The sequence below is a fragment of the Rhinoraja longicauda genome, chromosome 6, assembly GCF_053455715.1.
Source record: "Rhinoraja longicauda isolate Sanriku21f chromosome 6, sRhiLon1.1, whole genome shotgun sequence".
NCBI lineage: Eukaryota > Metazoa > Chordata > Chondrichthyes > Rajiformes > Arhynchobatidae > Rhinoraja > Rhinoraja longicauda.
Genome location: NC_135958.1, coordinates 3,862,073 through 3,881,830, shown reverse-complemented (window position 1 = coordinate 3,881,830; position 19,758 = coordinate 3,862,073). Strand labels below are relative to the sequence as shown.

General features: G+C 46.5%; 1 protein-coding gene across 2 annotated transcripts in view; it reads left to right on the top strand.

Annotated features, from left to right (window-relative positions):
* The window catches only part of slc6a2 (solute carrier family 6 member 2), a 110,813-nt gene extending 103,982 nt beyond the window's left edge, over positions 1-6,831 (top strand). For both annotated transcript variants that reach the window (XM_078400373.1, XM_078400372.1), the window contains exons 13-15: positions 281-451; positions 3,295-3,366; positions 3,958-6,831. In XM_078400373.1, coding sequence (XP_078256499.1) covers positions 281-451; positions 3,295-3,366; positions 3,958-3,981 — 267 coding nt within the window. In that variant the 3' untranslated portion in view covers positions 3,982-6,831. The remainder of the gene's footprint in view (positions 1-280; positions 452-3,294; positions 3,367-3,957) is intronic.
* Positions 6,832-19,758: the final 12,927 nt, after the last annotated feature.

Below are 19,758 nucleotides of genomic sequence, written 5' to 3'. Positions count from 1 at the left end.
GTGGGGAGGGGAGGGGGAGTGGGGAGGGGAGGGGAGGAGAAGGGGGGAAGTGGGGAGGGAAAAGAGGAGGGGAGAGAGGGGAGGGGGGAAGAGGGGAGGGGGGAGGAGAGGGTGTTGCACCATTGCAGGAGAGGTTTGGGCCCAATGGGTCCACTTGGTTTAGTGTATCTTTAAAACTGAAAGCTAAATTCACTCCAAAGCCATTTTTGCTCTTGTGTTCTCTCCCTTCAGTGGACCATTCAAAGTTGTGAATAACGCCATGCCTTTATCTCTCTTCCAGTTTGTAATAATCGTCAGTATTGTGAAGTTCAAGCCTCTAACCTATGATGAATATGTATTCCCAAACTGGGCGAACCTAGTTGGCTGGGGAATAGCAATATCTTCAATGTCACTGGTGCCAATCTATGCCATCTACAAACTCGCCACTGTACGCGGCGGCTCTTTAAAAGAGGTCAGTAGTGAAATATTTTCATCGTTCTAACAAAGTCACAGAGATGAAAAACTGAAAAAAAAAAGAAGGGTGCATTTCGTAAAGAAAACCATAGACTAAATTACGTGACCTGGCTGTAAATGGTTCCAGTGCTTCAGAATCTATATCAGACTAACTCAAATTAAAGAGAAGACACAAGGAATTGCAGGTGCTGCAATCTTGAGCAAAAGAACAGAGTGCTGGAGGAACGCAACGGGTCAGGCAGCATCTATGAGGGGAAATGGACAGGTGACGTTTCAGGTTGAACAAGGGTCCCGACCTGAAACATTGTCTGTCCATTACCATCCTCAGATGCTGCCTGACCTGCTGAGTTCCTCCAGCAATTTAATTTTAAACTCAAATTCAAATGGCTGACTTTGAGTTCTTCTGCCCAATATACTTTAGACTTTAGAGATACAGCGCAAAAAACAGGCCCTTCGGCCCACCGAGCCCAGGCCGACCACCCGTGATCACCCGTTCACACTAGGTCTATGTTATCCCACTTTCACATCCACTCCCTGCACACTAAAAGCAATTTTACACAGGCCAATTAACCTACGGACCCACATTTCTTTGAGATGCGGGAGGAAACCAGAGCACCCAGAGGAAACCCACACAGTCACAGAGAGAACGTACAAACTCCACATGACCTCTGCCGCTGTGACGTAGTGACTCTACCAGCTGCGTCACTGTGCCGCCCTTAAGGCCAAGTTCTAAGGGCAAGGAACGTACATCTTAGGTCCCAAAAGAGAACTTGTGGGTCAGGTAGCATCTATGGAGGGAATGGAGAGACTCCGAAGAAGGGCCCCAACCCGAAACATCATCAGTCAAATCCAAGCACTCCACAGATGATGCCTGACCCACTGAGTTCCTCCAGTACTTTGTGTCTTTGATCTTGAAAGAGATGGTGGGCCAGACAGCACTAGCTAATCGTTCTGTGAATAAGCATTCGGTAGCTGCAGCGTTTACATCAAAGATACTAGAGGAACAAGATAGACCTCTCGGCCCTAAAAACCATAGTACATCGTGACGCCATTTTAGTAGGCAGAAACTTGCAGAAACATTTTAAAAGAAAAATAACACAAATCTGTGAATTGATAGATGGGATATTTTCTGCATTTTAATGGTATCATCACACATACTGTTCCCCCACAACACTGATTACACTGCAAGAGGCATAGCGAACGGCGGGTTTTGCCTACTAAAATGGCTACTTTGCGTACTAGCCTTCAGTATGGGCGATCTCAATGGAGTGGTCCATCTTGTTCCTCTAGTATCTTTGGTTGCCATGTTTTCGGTCTCAGACCTGTGCCTTGTAACATAGAAAGATGCAATGCAGTGGAAATCAATGCAGACGTCCAACACTGCCCCTGGATAAATGAAGGCACTACATTTATACAAGTACCTTTCATTTTGAGAGCGTGCTTACCTTTCTTAATGGCTGTTGTTACTCAGGACTCATATTTTTGGTGTACAGCACAATATATAGTTGGGGTGGCGCAGCGGTAGAGTTGCTGCCTTATAGCGCCAGAGTATCAGGTTCGATCCTGACTACGGGTGCTGTCTGTACGGAGTTTGTACGTTTTCCCCATGACCTGCGTGGGTTTTCTCTGGGTTTCCTCCCACACTCCAAAGATGTACAGGTTTGCAGGTTAATTGGCTTGGTAAATTGTAAATTGTCCCTCGTGTGTTTAGGATAGTGTTAGTGTGCGGGGATCACAGGTCGGCGCGGACCCAGCGGGCTGAAGGGCCTGTTTCCGTGCTGGATCTCTCAACTAAACCAAAGTACTACATCATCTCCACTGAAAGAAAGTTTGCATTTAGAAAGAATTACTATGAAGGCAAAGCGATATCAGTGGAAAATGTGAAAGGGGTAGATTTTGGATGGTAACTTTACCAATAATAATATAATATAATAATAAGCATTTATTTTATGTAGCGCTTTACCAGGTGCTCAAAGCGCTTTACAAAAACAGTCAAAACATAAAAACAAACAGACAAATTATCCTGACGGAGAAGCGGCGAACAAACAGCGCCAGCGTCCTCTCACGTCAGGGTCCGGCAGTAGACAACAAAAAGCACAGGACACACAGATACAATTTAACACAAACAGCCATCACAGTGATTGCTCCAGGCACACCCTCACTGTGATGGAAGGCAAAGAAAAGTCATTATCTCCTCCTCATTCTTCTCCCGTGGCACCACGAGGCGATCGAGGCTCCCAACTTTTGAATCCCCCCACCGGGCGATGGAAAGTCCGAGGGCCGAGCCGAGCCGAGCAGGCCGATGAAGGTCCTGAGCCCCCACCGGGCGATGGAAAGTGCCGCGGCCAGGCCACGCAGGGCGATGAGGGGCCTGCGGGCGGGTCGATCGTACCTCGCGCTCTGGGGCGGTCGAAGCTGCTACGGCTGGAGCTCCTGAAAGCCGGTCGCCAGCCAGGGACCTGCGAGCTCCCGATGTTGCGGTCTGCAGGGCCCACGGCCGAAGCCTCCGAGATGGTAAGTCCAGGCCCTGCGACCGGAGTCTTCAAGGTCGATCCCAGCTGGAGGCCGCCGACTCCACGATGTTAGGCCGCAGCGCGAACGGAGACACAACACGGTAAAGGTCGCATCTCCGTTGAGGAGGAGATTAGAAAAAAAATGTTTCCCCCAACCCCCCCCACCACCCCCCACATAAACAGAGTTAAAAATAGAACAAAACGTACATTAAACGATGACAATAGACAAAAAACTAAAAAAAGACAGAGAGACTGCCGGTGAGCCACAGCTGCAGAACACAGCCACGCCCCCTTAGGATCTAATCATTCTGGTCTGTCTTTCATTTAGAGAATAGCTTACTGCATTACTCCTGAAAATGAACATTATCTTGTGGAGCAAGGAAAAGTGCGACAGTTTAAGGTAAGTAAACCCATCCCCGCTTAACCCACTAACCATTACATCATTTTGGCAACGTCAAGAACCAAGTGGATGTTATGACTGATAGTTACTAATTTAACGGTGATTTAGAGTCATCGAGACATACAGCATGGAAACAGGCCTTTCGGCCTAATTTACCCACACCGGCGAACATGTCCCAGTTACACTAGTCCCGCCTGCCTTTGGCCCTTATTGCTCCAAACCTGTCCTATCCATGTACCTGTCGAACTGATTCTTAAACGTTGAGATCATCCCTCCCACAACTACCTCCACTGACAGCTCATTCCATACACCCACCACTCTTTGTGTGAAAAAGTTACCCCTCAGATTCCGATCAAATCTTTGCCCTTTCACCTTCTGGTTCTCGATTCACCTACTCTGGGCAAGAGACTCTGTGCGTCTTCCTGATCTATTCCTCTCATGATTTTATCCACCTCTATAAACTCATCCCCTTATCCTCCTGCGCTCCAAGGAACAGAGTCCCAGCCTGCTCAACCTCTCCCTGTAGCTCAGACCCTCGAGCCCTGGCAACATCCTCGTAACATGTATGTTATGTATGTGTTCACTTCACAGCTGGAACATTGGCTTGCGATATGAAGGCTTCCGAAGCAGCTGCAGCACTTTCTGAGGTGCAATGAAAATAATAAATTCCTGGTTTTTGAAAACTTTTTCAATTCAATTAGTGTCTCAAAGATGGTGGAATCATTCCGTGTCAAGTTCCGTGCCATGTCCTGCCTGCCTGCTTTAATATGGATGGCTGGGCAGGGGAGAGTTATTTATTTTGCGACGTTTTTCATGCATGGAGTGTGGCAGACTGCAGTTGTCTACATAACGTGGATTATATAACACGGAGTATTATTTCTTCCTTCATTAATGCCGCGTGAATGCATTAAAGAAAAAATTCCATGGGCATTTGAGAGCATCCAGCAGCATTTTCTTTAAACTGTGTTCTTGTCAGCAAAAATGAAGGCAAGCAATACTTACTGGTTTCCTTTTTAATGTATAATTCCATCATTGCTAACCAACATGGACAGTGGTTCCCTCCATGACATCACCATGAGGGTTTCTGTTCAAAGCAGCTTAACTGAATGTCATCAGTCATATTTCTAACAATAAACTCGTTTGCAGTTCGTTCTGTATTTGTACACTTGTAAAATGTAAACTTCACGGAACTTTGTCTGCTTGTGATAGATTCTAGCCTTAAATTTTCTAAACTACTGCCAATGTCTCTCAACGCTTTCACTCTGACCAGATATTTTGAATTTTCATTTCCCTCGTTCACAATCCTTCACAGGAGAGAGTTTGTTCAGCAAACTTCTTGTGGGAACGTTCTCATGTGTTCTGCACTGCTGTGCCCACAAGGTTTAACCAAATGCTGACCATGCGAATGCCTCCGTAATGATAGTTTCCTAAGGTTTGTTTTGGTTAGTTTTAGAGACACAGCATGGATACAGGCCAGACGGCCTGCCGTGACCATGCTGACCATCGATCACCTGTACACTAGTCACCCCACTTTCCCATCCACTCCCAACACGCTAGGGACAATTTACAGATGCACTGTTAACCTACAAAGCCGCACGTCTTTGGGGACACGGGAGGAAACCGGAGCACCCGGAGGAAGCCCACCCGGTGAACTTGCAAACTCCACACAGACAGCACCAGAGGTCAGGATCGAACCTGGGCCTCTGGCACCGTGAGGCAGCAGCTCCACCAGCTGCTCCACTGTGCTGCCCTGTTTGTGGTTCACGTATGTCATGCATTCATCAATAATTTTTCTAAAGCAGAAATTTCACCTTCTTATTTCTAAGCAAAGATGGAAATCCTGTAAATCCACCTGTGTAGCCAGTTTAAAGACTTCCACTTTCAATGCTGTCTCATTTATCCCAATTTAACACGCTGTTTTCTATACACATACGTGTACTGTGATTTTCACATGGTTAGCTGCTAGTCTTTGTCTTTGGTGAATTCTGCTTAGAAATATAGTGCCTATTGCATTCAACAATTGCAAAGACATATCGACAAAATTAAAACATTTAAGCATTGTTTCCAAATGGAATTTAATGGCAGCATCTTCAGGAGAAGTGAGTTTTTGCCATGTATTTATTAGCTTTAGTAAAACAGGACCATCTGCTATTGGTTCATGAGCATTTAAGGATTTAATACAATGATTCAGCTCCTCTGGCCAACATGACAAGGAAATACATGTCTCTCTTTATAATCTCGCGACATTCATCACACTGTATTGAGTTAAAGGCATGAAAAATATTCAGTCCAAGGTGCTCAGTCAGCGATATACTGTTTCTCAGTCACAAATTGTGCCTAAACTAAAGAACAACACTAGTGATAATCATTTTTCTTTCCCCAAACAATCCATGAACAACCAAATCATTTGCCGTTTATATTCCAGGCGGAACGCAGTCGATGGGCCGAATGGCCTAATTCGGCACCTAGAAACATTAGACATAGAAAATAAGTATGGGAGTAGGCCACTCGGCCCATCGAGCTAGCACTGGCATTCATTATGATCATGGCTGATCATCCAAAATCAGTACCCTTTTCCTGCTTTCTCCCCATACCCCTTGACTCCAATAGCCCTAAGAGCTTTTTCTAGCTCTCTCTTGAAAACATCCAGTGAATTGGCCTCCACTGCCTTCCGTGGCAGAGAATTCCACAGATTCACAATTAACAGAAACATAGAAAATAGGTGCAGGAGGAGGCCATTTGGCCCTTCGAGCCAGCACCGCCATTCATTGTGATCATGGCTGATCATAACTGAGACTAATTCCTGCGTCTCATGATCTAATTTTGCTCATTTCTATTCCAATTTCAAACTGAAGAGTTTATGCAATTTGACCTATTGCCAATGTGTCAGGTCTTACTCTGGTTGGTGGTAGGTTTTTTTTGTTTGTTATTTTTTTAAAGTTTTAAACTTAAAACTCACTAAAGTGGAAGGCAGACAAAGTGATTTTCCACCTGCCGTGGTTCTGACTTGTTTTAATTATAAAACATCCAGAGAAAAACTGTAGCAGTGGAAGGGAGACAATCAAGTGGGACAACAGCTAGTTAAGAACAGGAGCAACATTGAGGATTTATGTCACCGGTCTTCACACAGCATTGGGTTTGTCATCTAGCTGGTGCAACTTTGTAGGTGAGGAGAGGACAGTCTACAATCAACAGGCAGGTAGATGTCTGGAAACATCAGACCAATCTTCAGCAAGCAACAAAAGCTTTTCACTGTACCTCGGTCACACCTGACAACAGACTACACTGAACCAAACTTTAAACAGAGAAGAGGGAAGACTCACTGAAGAGAGTGTAGTTAATCCCGGTGGTGACAGAGAGAAAGACCAGCTTATATGTACAAAGTGCTGGAGTAACTCAACGGGCCAGACAGCATCTCTGGAGAAAATGGATGGGTAACGTTTCGAGCTGGAACCCTTCTTCAGACTGAAAGTTAACGAAGGGGGGAGGGGGGGGGGGGGGATTGGAGGTAGGAAAAGCCCAGAATAGATCAGTGCTGGCAATCGATGACCAAGGAAAGTGGAGCCCATAATAGCCCACTGGCACAGCCCTTCGTTATCACCTCTTCCCCAGCCTACAATGGGCCATTATGGCCTCCACTCTTCCTCGGTCACCTATTGATGGCCCTGATTTGTTCTGGCCTTTTCCTACCTCCAGTTCCTCCCCCACCCCTTTTACAGTCAGTCTGAAGAAGGGTTCTGACCCAAAATGTCACCCATCCTTTTTCTCCAAAGACCTGACCCACTGGGTTGCTCCAACACTTTTGTGCCTACCTTCGGTTTAAACCAGCATTTGTAGATCCTTCCAAGAGCTTGCACTGATTAGCCAAAACATTATGACCACTGACAGGCGACAGACAAGGGGTGGGATATATTAGACAGCAAGTGAACAGTCAGTTCTTGAAGTTGACGTGTTGGATGCAGGAGGAATGGGCAGGAGTAAAGACCTGAGCGAAATTGTTATGGCCAGACGACTGGGTCAGAGCATCTCTGAAATGGCAAGGCTTGTGGGGTGCTCCCGGTCAGCAGTGGTGAGTACCTACCGACAGTGGGCCGAGGAGGGACAAACCACAAACCGGCGACAGACAGGGTGTTGGGCGCCCAAGGCTCATCGATGCGCGAGGGCAACGAAGGCTATCCCGTCTGATCCGAACCGACAGAAAGTCTACTGTGGCACAAGTCACAGAAAATTTTAAAGGTGGTCACGGGAAGAATGTGTCACAATACACAGTGGATCACGCCCTGCTGCGCATGGGGCTGCACAGGGAGGAGCAACAGTGTATTAGGCAGGTGGTCATAATGTTTCGTCTCATCAGGTCATAATGTTTTGGCTGATCGTCATTGTTAGAACACATGAAAGGCAGCAGTCATTTTTAACTAACAGCTCCTAGTTCTACCAATATAAAAAATGGCTAGACCATTCTGTTGTTGATTGAAAAATAAATATTGGCCCAGAAATTAGTTGCCACGTCTACAAATGGTCTTTAAAAAAGTGTCTTATTTGTCCATCTTGGAGGTCAGGTGAGATCTTGCCTTAACATCTTTGCTGAAAGACAAAGTTGATCTCCCTCAGTACTGCACGGGAATGCCCTTCAATGTTTCTGTATTACTGGAGAGAATCTAGAATTTGATTGAGGTGAGAATGCTGCCAAATTAGTCAGACTTTATTCCAAAGATAATAGAGCAGAGCAAGATCGACCACTCGACCCGAAAAACCGTAGTACGTCATGGCGCCATTTTAGTAGGCAGAAACCTGCAGAAACATATAAAAAGAAAAATAACAAAAATCTGTGAATTGATAGATGAGATATGTTCTGCATTTTAATGGTATCGTCACACATACTGTTCCCCCAAAACACTGATTACACTGCGAGAGGCAGAGCGATCGGTGGGTTTTGCCTACTAAAATGGCGGTCGGTCAGCTCCTTTGAGTACTACACTTCAGTATAGGAGATTTCTACGGAGTGGTTCATCTTGCTCCTCTAGTATCTTTGCTTTACACCTAGAGAACTATTGTGAACATTTGGTAAGTGAATTCCTGCCTCCTGCACACTTGTCATTTGTCCATTGCATATATGTGTTAAGCAGTTCAGGTGAAGTTTTCTCCTGAAATTTGATTGTAAACCTGATGGAAATCTTGTACTAGAATTTCCATCTAAGGAACCTAGATTAAAGGTTCACTGTTTGCATTATCAATAGGCATTCATGAGAGATTGTTATGTGGAAATTGACTGCTGTATAGCTTTGACAAACATAGAAACATAGAAAATAGGTGCAGGAGTAGGCCTTTCGGCCCTTCGTCCCAGCACTGAGCCTTGCGGCACCCCACTAGTCACTGCTAAATACTTCAGTATAAATGAACCTGCAAAGGGATTGGAGTGTCCTGTTAGAGTTTAATTTTGCTTAGTTTAGGTTAGAGGTACAACATGGAGACAGGCCCTTCAGCCCACTGAGTCCTCGCTGACCAGTGATCACCCATATACTAGTTCTATCCTACACACTAGGGACGATTTACAGAAACCAATTCACGTACAAACCTGCGCGTCTTTGGAATGTGGAAGGAAACTGGAGCACGCAGGAAAAAAACCCACGTGGTCACATGGAGAACGTACAAACTCCGTATAGACAGCACCCATAGTCAGGATGAAACCTGGGTCTCTGGCGCTGTAAGGCAGCAACTCTACCACTGCGCCGCTGTGCTGTTGTTTTGACATTAAATGTAAGAATTGCAAGTCTACCAGTTTTCTTTGTTACCATGCTCATATATCCTGCCTTTCAGAATGACGCGTTGTTTGTGACATTGTGTGCATTATAGAGAGTCATAGAGTGATACAGAGTGGAAACTGGCCCTTCGGTCCAACTTGCCCACACTGCCCAACATGTCCTAGCTACATTAGTCCCACCTGCGCTTGGTCCATATCCCTCCAAACCTGTCCTATCCATGTACCTGTCTAACTGTTTCTTAAATGTTGCGATACTACCTGCCTTAACTACCTCCTCTGACAGCTCGTTCCATACACTCACCACCCTTTGTGTGAAAAAGTTACCCCTCAGATTCCTATTAAATCTTTTCCCCTTCACCTTAATCCTATGTCCTCTGGTCCTTGATTCACCTACTCTGGGCAAGAGACTCAGTGAATCTATCCGATCTATTCCTCTCATTAGAAAAAAATGCCTTGAATTAATCTTGGAAAGGATAGCAGGGGCAGAACTGAAGGTGAACATTTGGTTATGACCAGCATTCATCCACATCTTAACTCAGTCATCTTAAATAGGTTCTTAGCTTTCTTCCTGCCCACCTAAGATACTATGACAGGTATTGTTGTCCAGGAATGTCTAATCCATATTTCATGAAAGCACTTTAATTATTGGTGACTTTCCACATTTAAACAATGGAAATGTTCATTATGTTGTTAGGCCTTCAGATATTCTTAATTTTGTTTCATAATAAAGCCTTGCCTTACAAAACCATCGCAAAGAAATTCCTCTCCACAAAATATTTTCCAAAGCAAACTGATGACCAAAAAGCTAGTTTTATGTTTTCTCAATTTATGTATATTAACAAAAAATCTTTGATTTATTTAGGTTAACTGATTGTTATCATTGAAATAATTTGCAGTAAGATTTTTTTAAAACATCATGTATATAATTGTTTCTAAACTGTAATCAGCTGTATGATGTCTTAAAATATTAAAATATGTTAATCTGCGTGTATTAAAAATTCGCAATATTTAACTGAAGCTCTTTTCTAAAAAGATGGTTGTCGGTCTGTGTTAGAAACAAAGAACTGCAGATGCTGGTTTACACAAAAGGATACAAAGTGTTGGAGTAACTCAGTGAGTCTGCTGGTGTTACATGTTTTCATATGTTAAATAATCAAATGTATTTATCAAAAAAGTGTTTATAAAATGTGCTTGTAAAATCAATATTTTAATGTACTGTCACTGTTAAATTTGTTATTGTGCTTGGTGTAAATATGACCTGTTTAGAGCTGTATATTATACAGAATTATAGAATATTAAGATATTGTGTAAATTACAAATTACTGTTTAAAGTGGTTGGTTTTCTCTATAATGTCGTAAGAAAATGCAAACTGTAATAAACTATATACTCTTATATCGATATCAGTCTTTCATTCTTACATGAATAAGGCTCAAGAATTTTATCAACTTTAACCTCTGCTAAAAATTCATCTGATTTAAAATATTTGTAACACATGGGTGAGGATTCAAAATACATCTTCCAAGAGTCAAGTCAGGAGTGTGTTATTGCCGTATGTCCCAGATAGAACAATGACATTCTTACTTGCAGCAGCACACAGAACATGCAAACATAGTGCACTGTAAACAATAGAAAAAATTAGGAATAGAAGAACTTTTTTTCTCATTTATTGTGTGTGTATATATACACATATATATACACACATATATATATACATATATATATATGTGTGTGTGTGTGTGTATATATGTATATATATATGCAAACATATACACACACACACACACCTATATATATACATACACACACACACACACACACATATGTGTGTGTGTGTGTGTGTGTGTGTGTGTATATATGTATATATATATATACAAACATGTACATATACATACACACACACATATATATATATATATACACACACACACACACACATATATATACGTGTGTGTGTGTGGGTGTGTTTGTGTATATGTATATGTATATATATATACACATACATATATACACACGCACGCGCACATAAAAAGCAAACTATAATAGTGCAATAATAACAATAATAGTCTGAAGAAGGGTCTCGACCCGAAACGTCACCCATTCCTTCTCTCCCGAGATGCTGCCTGACCAGCTGAGTTATTCCAGCATTTTGTGAATAAATCGATTTTGTACCAGCATCTGCAGTTATTTTCTTATACAATAATAGTCTATGTGGTTCAGAGCTTAATGGAGGTTGTGGTGTTTAATAGCTTGATGTTTGTAGGGAAGAAGCTGTTCCTGATCCTGGACGTTACAGCTTTCAGGCTCCTGTGCCTTCTCCCGACGGCAGGGGCGAAATGAGAGTGTGGCCTAAGGTGCTGTGGATCTCTAATGCTGCTGGCTGTGTCTTCCAATAAGCACTATTAACCGCACAAAGAGCACATTCTTTATTTCCCTCGGGGATAATTAGAGTATAATTCCATGGGTTCTGCTGGCTTATTCAAAACATTGCGCCAATCTCACACAACACAATAGAGTAAGGCTTTGGTTTGACTGTTTCACGCTAGGTGAAAAGTTCCTAAAGTGTGGGAGTAAAAGTCACAGCCATCACCCAAACCAACAATTGTCAAAACAAACAAGTGAATTCACCAGTGCAATGACACGTATCACAAAATGCTGGAGTAACTCAGCAGGTCAGGCAGCATCTCTGGAGAGAAGGAATGGGTGGCGTTTCGGGTCGAGACCCTTCTTCAGACTGATGTGCAATGACACGAGTAAGTAAGTAAATTAGAGTTTAGAGTTTTGAGATACATCATGAAAACAGGCCCTTCGGCCCACCGAGACCACACACCAAACATTCGTTCATGGTAGTTTTATGGTATCCCACTTTCTCATCCACTCCCTACACTTTATGGGCCATTTTACAGAGAGGACAATTAACCGACAAACAGACATGTCTTCAGGATGTGGGAAGAAATTAGAGCACCAATCTTATAGAGACGTATAAAATTATAAAAGGACTGAACAAGCTAGATGTAGGAAAAATGTTCCCAATGTTGGGGGAGTCCAGAACCAGGGGCCACAGTCTAAGAAAAAAGGGAAGGCCATTTAAAACTGATGTGAGAAGAAACTTTTCCACCCAGAGAATTGTGAATTTGTGGACTTCTCTGCCACAGAAGGCAGTGGATGCCAATTCACTGGATGAATTTAAAAGAGAGTAGATAGAGCTCTAGGGGCTAGTGGAATCAAGGAAAATGGGGAGAAGGCAGGCACGGGTTATTGATTGTGAATGATCAGCCATGATCACAATGAATGGCGGTGCTGGCTCGAAGGGCCAAATGGCCTCCTCCTGCACCTATTTTCTATGTTTCTATGAAGGAAACCCACATGATCACAGGGAGAACTTGGAAACTCCACACAGACAGTTTCCGAGGTAAGGATTGAACCCAGGACTCTGGCACTGAAAGACAGCTGCTCTACCAGGTAGAATACAGCACTGAAACATGCCATTCTGCCCAACACAGGCATGCCAACCAAGATGTAAATCGAAGTCCCATTTGCCCACATTTTGTCCATGTCCCTCTAAACCTTTCCTCTCCGTGTGCCTGTCCAAATTTAAATGTTGTTATTGTACCTACCTCCTCTGATCCTCTACCCTCTGTTAAAATGGCTTGCCACTCAGGTTCCTATTAAATCGTTCCCCTCTCACCTTAAACCTATGCCTTCTGGTTCTTTTTTCTCCAACCCTAGGTAATAGTCTGTTCGCACTCACCCAATCGGTTCTTCTTTAGAAACTTTAGAGATACAGCGCGGAAACAGGCCCTTCGGCCCACCGAGTCTGTGCCGACCAGCGATCACCCCGTACATTAGCTCTATCCGACACTGTATGGACAATGTACAATTTTACCGACAATAGACAATAGACAATAGGTGCAGGAGGAGGCCATTCAGCCCTTCGAGCCAGCACCGCCATTCAATATGATCATGGCTGATCATTCTCAATCAGTACCCCGTTCCTGCCTTCTCTCCATACCCCCTGACTCCACTATCCTTAAGAACTCTATCTAGTGCTATCTTGAATGCATTCAGGGAATTGGCCTCCACTGCCTTCTGAGGCAGAGAATTCCACAGATTCACAACTCTCTGACTGAAAATAAACCTACAAACCTGCACGTCTTTGGAGTGTGGGAGGAAATCGGAGCACCCGGAGAAAACCCACATGGTCACAGGCAGAACGTACAAACTGCGTATGGACCTCACCAATAGTCAGGATGGAACTCGGGTCTCTGGCGCTGTAAGTCAGCAACTCTACTGCTGCGCCACCGTGCCACCCCTTTTTTGGTCATTGTTCCTGGCCCGTTTCCACCTTCCCACCTGTGCCGCCAAAAACAAATCAACGCATTATTAGAGTCAATTCCTTGGACATAACACGGGCGGCATGGTGGCACAGCGGTACGGTTGCTGACTTACAGCACTTACAGCACCAGAGAACTTGGTTCGATCCTGTCGACGGGCGCTGTCTGTCCGGAGTTCGTACGTTCTCCCCGTGACCACGTGGGTTCTCTCCAAGACCTTCGCTTTGTAGGTTAAATGGCTTGGTGTAAACGTTTTAAAAAATTGTCCCTAGTGTGTGTAGGATAGTGTTAATGCGCGGGGATCGCTGGTCAGTGCGGACTCAGCGGGCCGAAGGGCCTGTTTTCGCGCTGTATTTACAAACTAAACGAAATAAGCAAATTGCGGCAGATACTGGAAATGTTTTTAAAAAAGCAAAACACGCTGGAAACACTCAGCGGGTCAGGCAGCATCTTTGAAGAGAAAGTCATCAACAATCCTTAACTCTTGCTCCCCCCCCGGCCTGAATATTTCCAACAATTTCTCCTTTCATTCCCCCTCTGTAATTACTTGCTCCAGTTCACCAGATAATTTAAAACTCAACTGAGTCCGCGTTCCCGATTCACAATTAAAATATAAAATTAGCATCGGCATTATTTGCAAATATTACATTCTGCTCAACGTGATGAGGTGTCCTCCCCCTAACAACATTAATCTTGCCTAGACTCCTCCAGGAAAAGCCGTGGCAAATTCCCAGTTGCTCACACTGCCTCCACTCAAGCTGGGCCCAACAATTGCCTTTCACCCTCTCTCCTTAATTACCGTCCATCTTTGGACCAGTGTCTTGGTCTGTTTGCGTAGAATACCTTTGCCCTTTCCTTTAACAAAGGACCGAGACTATGTCAGATATATGTGCACATCCTGCACTTCTCAGTCGTGTTATCTCTCTTTAGTCTCCACAGCTGTAAACTGGCTCCCACAGCAGTGTAGCTAGTAATTATAATGTCGCTTTGTATTGCTGCCTCAGCCCACTCTCATGTTTCAAGTGCAGCATTTTACCCGTCTTTTATTTATTTACCACAGGACTGTTGCCCTGGAATAAATCTTGCGACGTGCAGCATTTGAGTTTAGTTGAGACTGAACAGTGTTTTGTGGTCTTGCTGTGCAAGGGGATGAATGTAATGTTTTCATGTAACATGTCCCAAGGGCTGTGACAAGTGGAACGATAGAAAGAACATATATTGTCCAAGTGGGGTAATTTAGATTGGTTGACAGTTGATTGATACTGTAATTGCAACTTCTCTGCCCCTTTAGTTTGTTAAAAACAGTTTGGGTGATAAAGAGATATGTGGGGCGGCACGGTGGCACAGCGGTAGAGTTGCTGCCTTACTGCGCTAGAGGCCCCAGTTCAATCCTGACCACGGGTGCTGTCTGAATGGAGTTTGTACGTTCACCCTGTGACCGCGTGGGTTTTCTCCGGGTGCCTTGGTTTCCTCACACACTGCAAAGCCATGCAGGTTTGTGGGTTAAATGGCTTCTGTAAATTGTCCCTGGTGTGTAGGATAGAACTAATGTATGGGGTAATCATTGTTTGACATGGACTCAGTGGGTCGAAGGGATGCGTTTCCACACTGTATCTCTAAAATACTCGGGGCAATTTTACAAACGATGCTTGCAAAATCTTGCTTTCACCATCTACTAATTTTCTGGTGATTTCTCTAAGGTTTGTAAATCCACATGTATTTTATATAATTTACTTCTTCCTGTAGCAAAACACAAAGGACCTGCCATCCCTGCACATTAGCGATGATCCTACACACACTAGGGACAATTGACACTTATACCAAGCCAATTAACCTACAAACCTGAACGTCTTTGAAGTGTGGGAGGAAACCAAAAGTTTTGGAAAAAATCCACACGGTCACGGGGAGAAGGTACAAACTCCATACAGGCAGCGCCCGTAGTCGGGATCGAACTCTGGTCTCTGGCGCTGCAAGCTCTTTAAGGCAGCAACTCCTCCACTGCGCCACCGTGCCGCCCTAAGTTGAACGCTGGCACCATCTCCGAGAGTTTAACCCCTCCTCCCCCTGTGAACTCACCTCGCCCCCAAATATAAATCTTGACCATTTAAAAATTCCCAGGCAATAGTCTGATTAAACAAATGAGTTAAGAAAACAACGGAAAATTGTATTCGTCAACATGATGGATCCATGGGGTGAATAAATAATTAAATAGAAGAAAATAAAGAGTTAGCATTTCCAAGTTAACCTCAATAATAATGCAAGGGGCACGAGTTCAAACATTGCAATGGAGAAAACTAACACTGAGGTGGGTAATTCATTCCTGATTAGAGATACAGAGTGGAAACAGGTCCACTGGTCCACCAAGCCCATGCCGACTAGCGATCACATGGGTGGTGAATCTGTGGAATTCTTTGCCACAGAAGGCTGTGGAGGCCAAGTCAGTGGATATATTTAAGGCAGAGATAGATAGATTCTTGATTAGTACGTGCGTCAGAAGCTATGGGGAGAAGGCAGGAGAATGGGATTGGGAGGGAGAGATAGATCAGCCATGATTGAATGGCGGAGTAGACTTGATGGGCTGAATGGCCTAATTCTATTCCTATCCCTTATGGCCCGTAGACTATCCTGCATACCAGGAGCAAGTTACAGAAGAAAATGAACTGTAATTTGCGTGAAATGCCTCTCTGTGAAATGTGAGGTTTGTCATGCATGGCATCCTGGGTAAATAGCCACCTTCAGCATTTCCGCAAGAGTATTGTTGACTTTTACTTACTTTCCATTAAAATATACTAATCAAGCTTCGTCTTTGGAAGGTCTACACTAATCCTGCTGTGGAAGGATGAATGCCAAAAGTTTTTGAATCATCTCTAGCCATAGGGATTTTTTATTCCTGACCATTCTCTGCTCTCGGTTAAGTCTGGATGAATCAAGTTCCTATCCTTGTTTGTTTTTAAATTACTTTCCCTCTAAACCTTTGAGAATGCCAAAGATCCTGAGATTGTTTTGTTGACCACAGTTATTGCGGTCACCCTGTTAAGCATGAGACTGTTTGATTACCACAAGGAAAAATAAGCCACTAGTCCATCCACTTCCCCATTATAGTTATTGACCAAGTCCACCATAGAGTTATCAGCCACTCTTCGGTTTTCCCTGTTGCGATACTGAGTTTTCCTGATAATGCATCAAGCTCATCAAGGAAAGGATTGAGCAGCATTCAAGTGATTGCTTGTCATTTCTTTAAGGCGGACAGAGTTCAGATTTCATGATCTTGTGGGAGAACAGAAACAGCAGCAAACATTCAGCCTGAGCTGAATTCTGACTGATTAAACCCCATCGAACTCTACGCTGAGCCCTGCCACAAATAGCAGACACATCATTCTGTTTGATCTTTGTAAAGTGCAGGGTCTTGAACATATTGGCAGCATCTAACATGAATTTAAACATGGTCGGTGAAGAGATGGTGAACATTGTGGCGAGTCCAGAAGCGGGTGAGTGTTGAAGACGGAGTTTATTTGCATGGGCAAAAACCCCGTAACAAACGCAATCCTCACGACTGTAGACAACCAACGAATACGTCCTTACTGGACGGAGTTCAACACTAGACTAACTTGTCTCTCCCGCGCTGGCACACCTCGTGACATCGTTAGCCAATCCGAGGGTTCGAACTCCCAGCCAATCCCTATGTCCCTACATGACCCCCCCCCCCCCCCCCCCAGAATCCTTGGTACGGTACCAAACGGGCAGCCGGACCGCCCGACCTGAACGGGTACGGGGAGGGGAGGCCGGTACCCCCGGCGACGAGGGAGGCGGGGAGGGCCCTGTAGGTGGAGGCGATGGGAGCGAAGCAGGAGGGGGAGGTAGGGAGGGCCCTTCAGGTGGAGGCGGCGTAGCTGGAGGGGGCAGAGGAAACACAACCGGGGGCAGCGGAGGCCCAAGCGGCAGGGGAGAAGACGCAGCTGGGAAACCAGGTGGGCCGGCCAGAGGGCGGCCCCGGCGAGGAGGTTGACCCACCAGAACGGGACAGTCCTGGTCTAAGTGGGCCGGTTTAAGCCGGGAGACAGAGACAAGCTCCGGTCGGGTGCCCACTTGCAGAGTGAAGGTGACCGTCCCTCTTTTGAGCACCTGGAACGGGCCCTGGTACCCCGGCTGCAGAGGGGGCCGGTGGGAATCCCGCCGGAGGAAAACGAACTCGCAGTCGTGCAAGTCCGCAGGTACGTGCGCTGCGGTACTCCCGTGACGGGAGGCCGGGACCGGGGCCAGGGAACCTACCCGATCCCGGAGAGAAGCCAAAACTGACGGGACGGAAGATGTCGGGGCGGAGGATGGAGGAAAAATGTCGCCTGGCACCCGCAGGGGCGAGCCATAGACGAGTTCCGCCGAGGAAGTACCCAGATCGGACTTAGGGGCTGTGCGAATACCGAGGAGGACCCAAGGCAGCTGGTCAGCCCAGTCAGGGCCAGTCAGGCTGGCACAAAGGGACGCCTTCAGCTGTCGGTGGAAACGCTCTACCATCCCGTTAGCCTGGGGATGATAAGCGGTAGTCTGCTGCAAGCGGGACCCATACAGCTGCGCACAGGGACGAGGTGAACTGGGCGCCCCGGTCGGTAGTGATGATGGCCGGGACGCCGAAACGGGCAACCCAATGTAGTGCCAGGGCCCGTGCACAGGAGGCCGCCGAGGTGTCCGAAAACAGAAAAGCCTCCGGCCAACGAGTAAAACGGTCGACCACTGTCAGGAGATGAGTGTAGCCCCTAGAGTAAGGCAATGGACCAACCAAATCTACATGAATGTGGAAAAAACGGACGGGCGGAATCACGAAATTCTGGCACGGAGGCTGGACGTGGCGGTGGACCTTGGAGGTCTGGCATGGGACACAGGCGTGGGCCCAGGCGGCCACCTGCTTCCGCAGGCCGTGCCAGACAAATCGGGCGGCCACCATAGCCGAGGTCGCCCGAATGGACGGGTGTGCCAGGCCGTGAATGGCCTCAAAAACCTTATGCCGTAGGGTGGTCGGCACAACCGGGCGGGGGCGGGGAAGGGAAACGTCACACCAAAGTGTGGTACCTGTGGGGCCGCACGCCACCTGGGCCAACAGCAACCCTGAGGCGGTGGAGGCGTACGCTGAGGCAATGTCTTCCAGGCGCTGAGCCTCTGCTAGCTCCCGAAAATTCACCTCAGCCCCCACCGCAGCAACAGAGGAACTGGCCGGCCGGGACAGGGCGTCAGCAACGGCGTTAAGCCGACCCGCGATGTGACGAACATCCGTGGTGAACTCCGAAATGAGGGTGAGGTGCCGTTGCTGGTGGGCCGACCACGGATCCGAGACCTTAGAAAAAGCAAACGTGAGGGGTTTGTGATCCGTATAGGCAACAAAAACTCGGCCCCCCAAAAAATAGCGAAAATGACGGACAGCTAAATAGAGGGCCAGGAGCTCCCTGTCGAAAGCACTGTAGTTCAGCTCAGGCCGAGTAAGCTGCCGGCTGAAAAATGGCAGAGGCTGCCAGTGACCATCGACCTGCTGCTCTAAGACCCCACCCACCGCCACGGCTGAGGCGTCCACCGAGGAGCCGAGGAGCGGGGGTGCACGAGCATGGTGGCGTTGGCGAGGGCCAGCTTGACCGCGTCAAAGGCCGCCTCGGCAGCTGTGGTCCATACCAACTCAGCGGGATTACCCGCGAGGCATTGAAAAAGGGGGCGCATTTTCCGAGCTGCCGCAGGCACGAACCGGTGATAAAAATTCACCATGCCCACGAATTCCTGCAAGCCCTTGATGGTGGTAGGGCGGGGAAAAGAGCGGACGGCGTCCACCTTGGCGGGCAATGGAGTGGCACCGGCCGGTGTGACCCGGTGACCCAGGAAATCCACCGCGGACAGGCCGAACTGGCATTTTGTGTTTATTTATCTTGACGACATCCTGGTCGCTAGTCGTTCGGTCCCAGAGTCCTGTATGTGAGGGACCGGATAGCGGTCAGGCCGGGTGGCAGCGTTAAGACACCGGTAATCCCCGCATGATCTCCACCCCCCAGATGCTTTAGAGACCATATGCAAGGGGGAGGCCCACGGGCTGTCTGAAGGCCGAACAATCCCCAGCCGTTCCAAATTCAGGAACTCCTCCCGAACCATGGCCAGCTTGTCGGGAGGCAGGCGCCTAGCCCGGGCGAAAACAGGCGGCCCCTCGGTAGGGATGAAGTGGACGACCCCGTGCTTGGCGGAAGGGGCATCGAACCACTGTACGAGGAGCTCCGGGAACTCGGCGAGGACCGCAGCGAACTGATCGGGGGCCGCGGTGATGGCCTGGA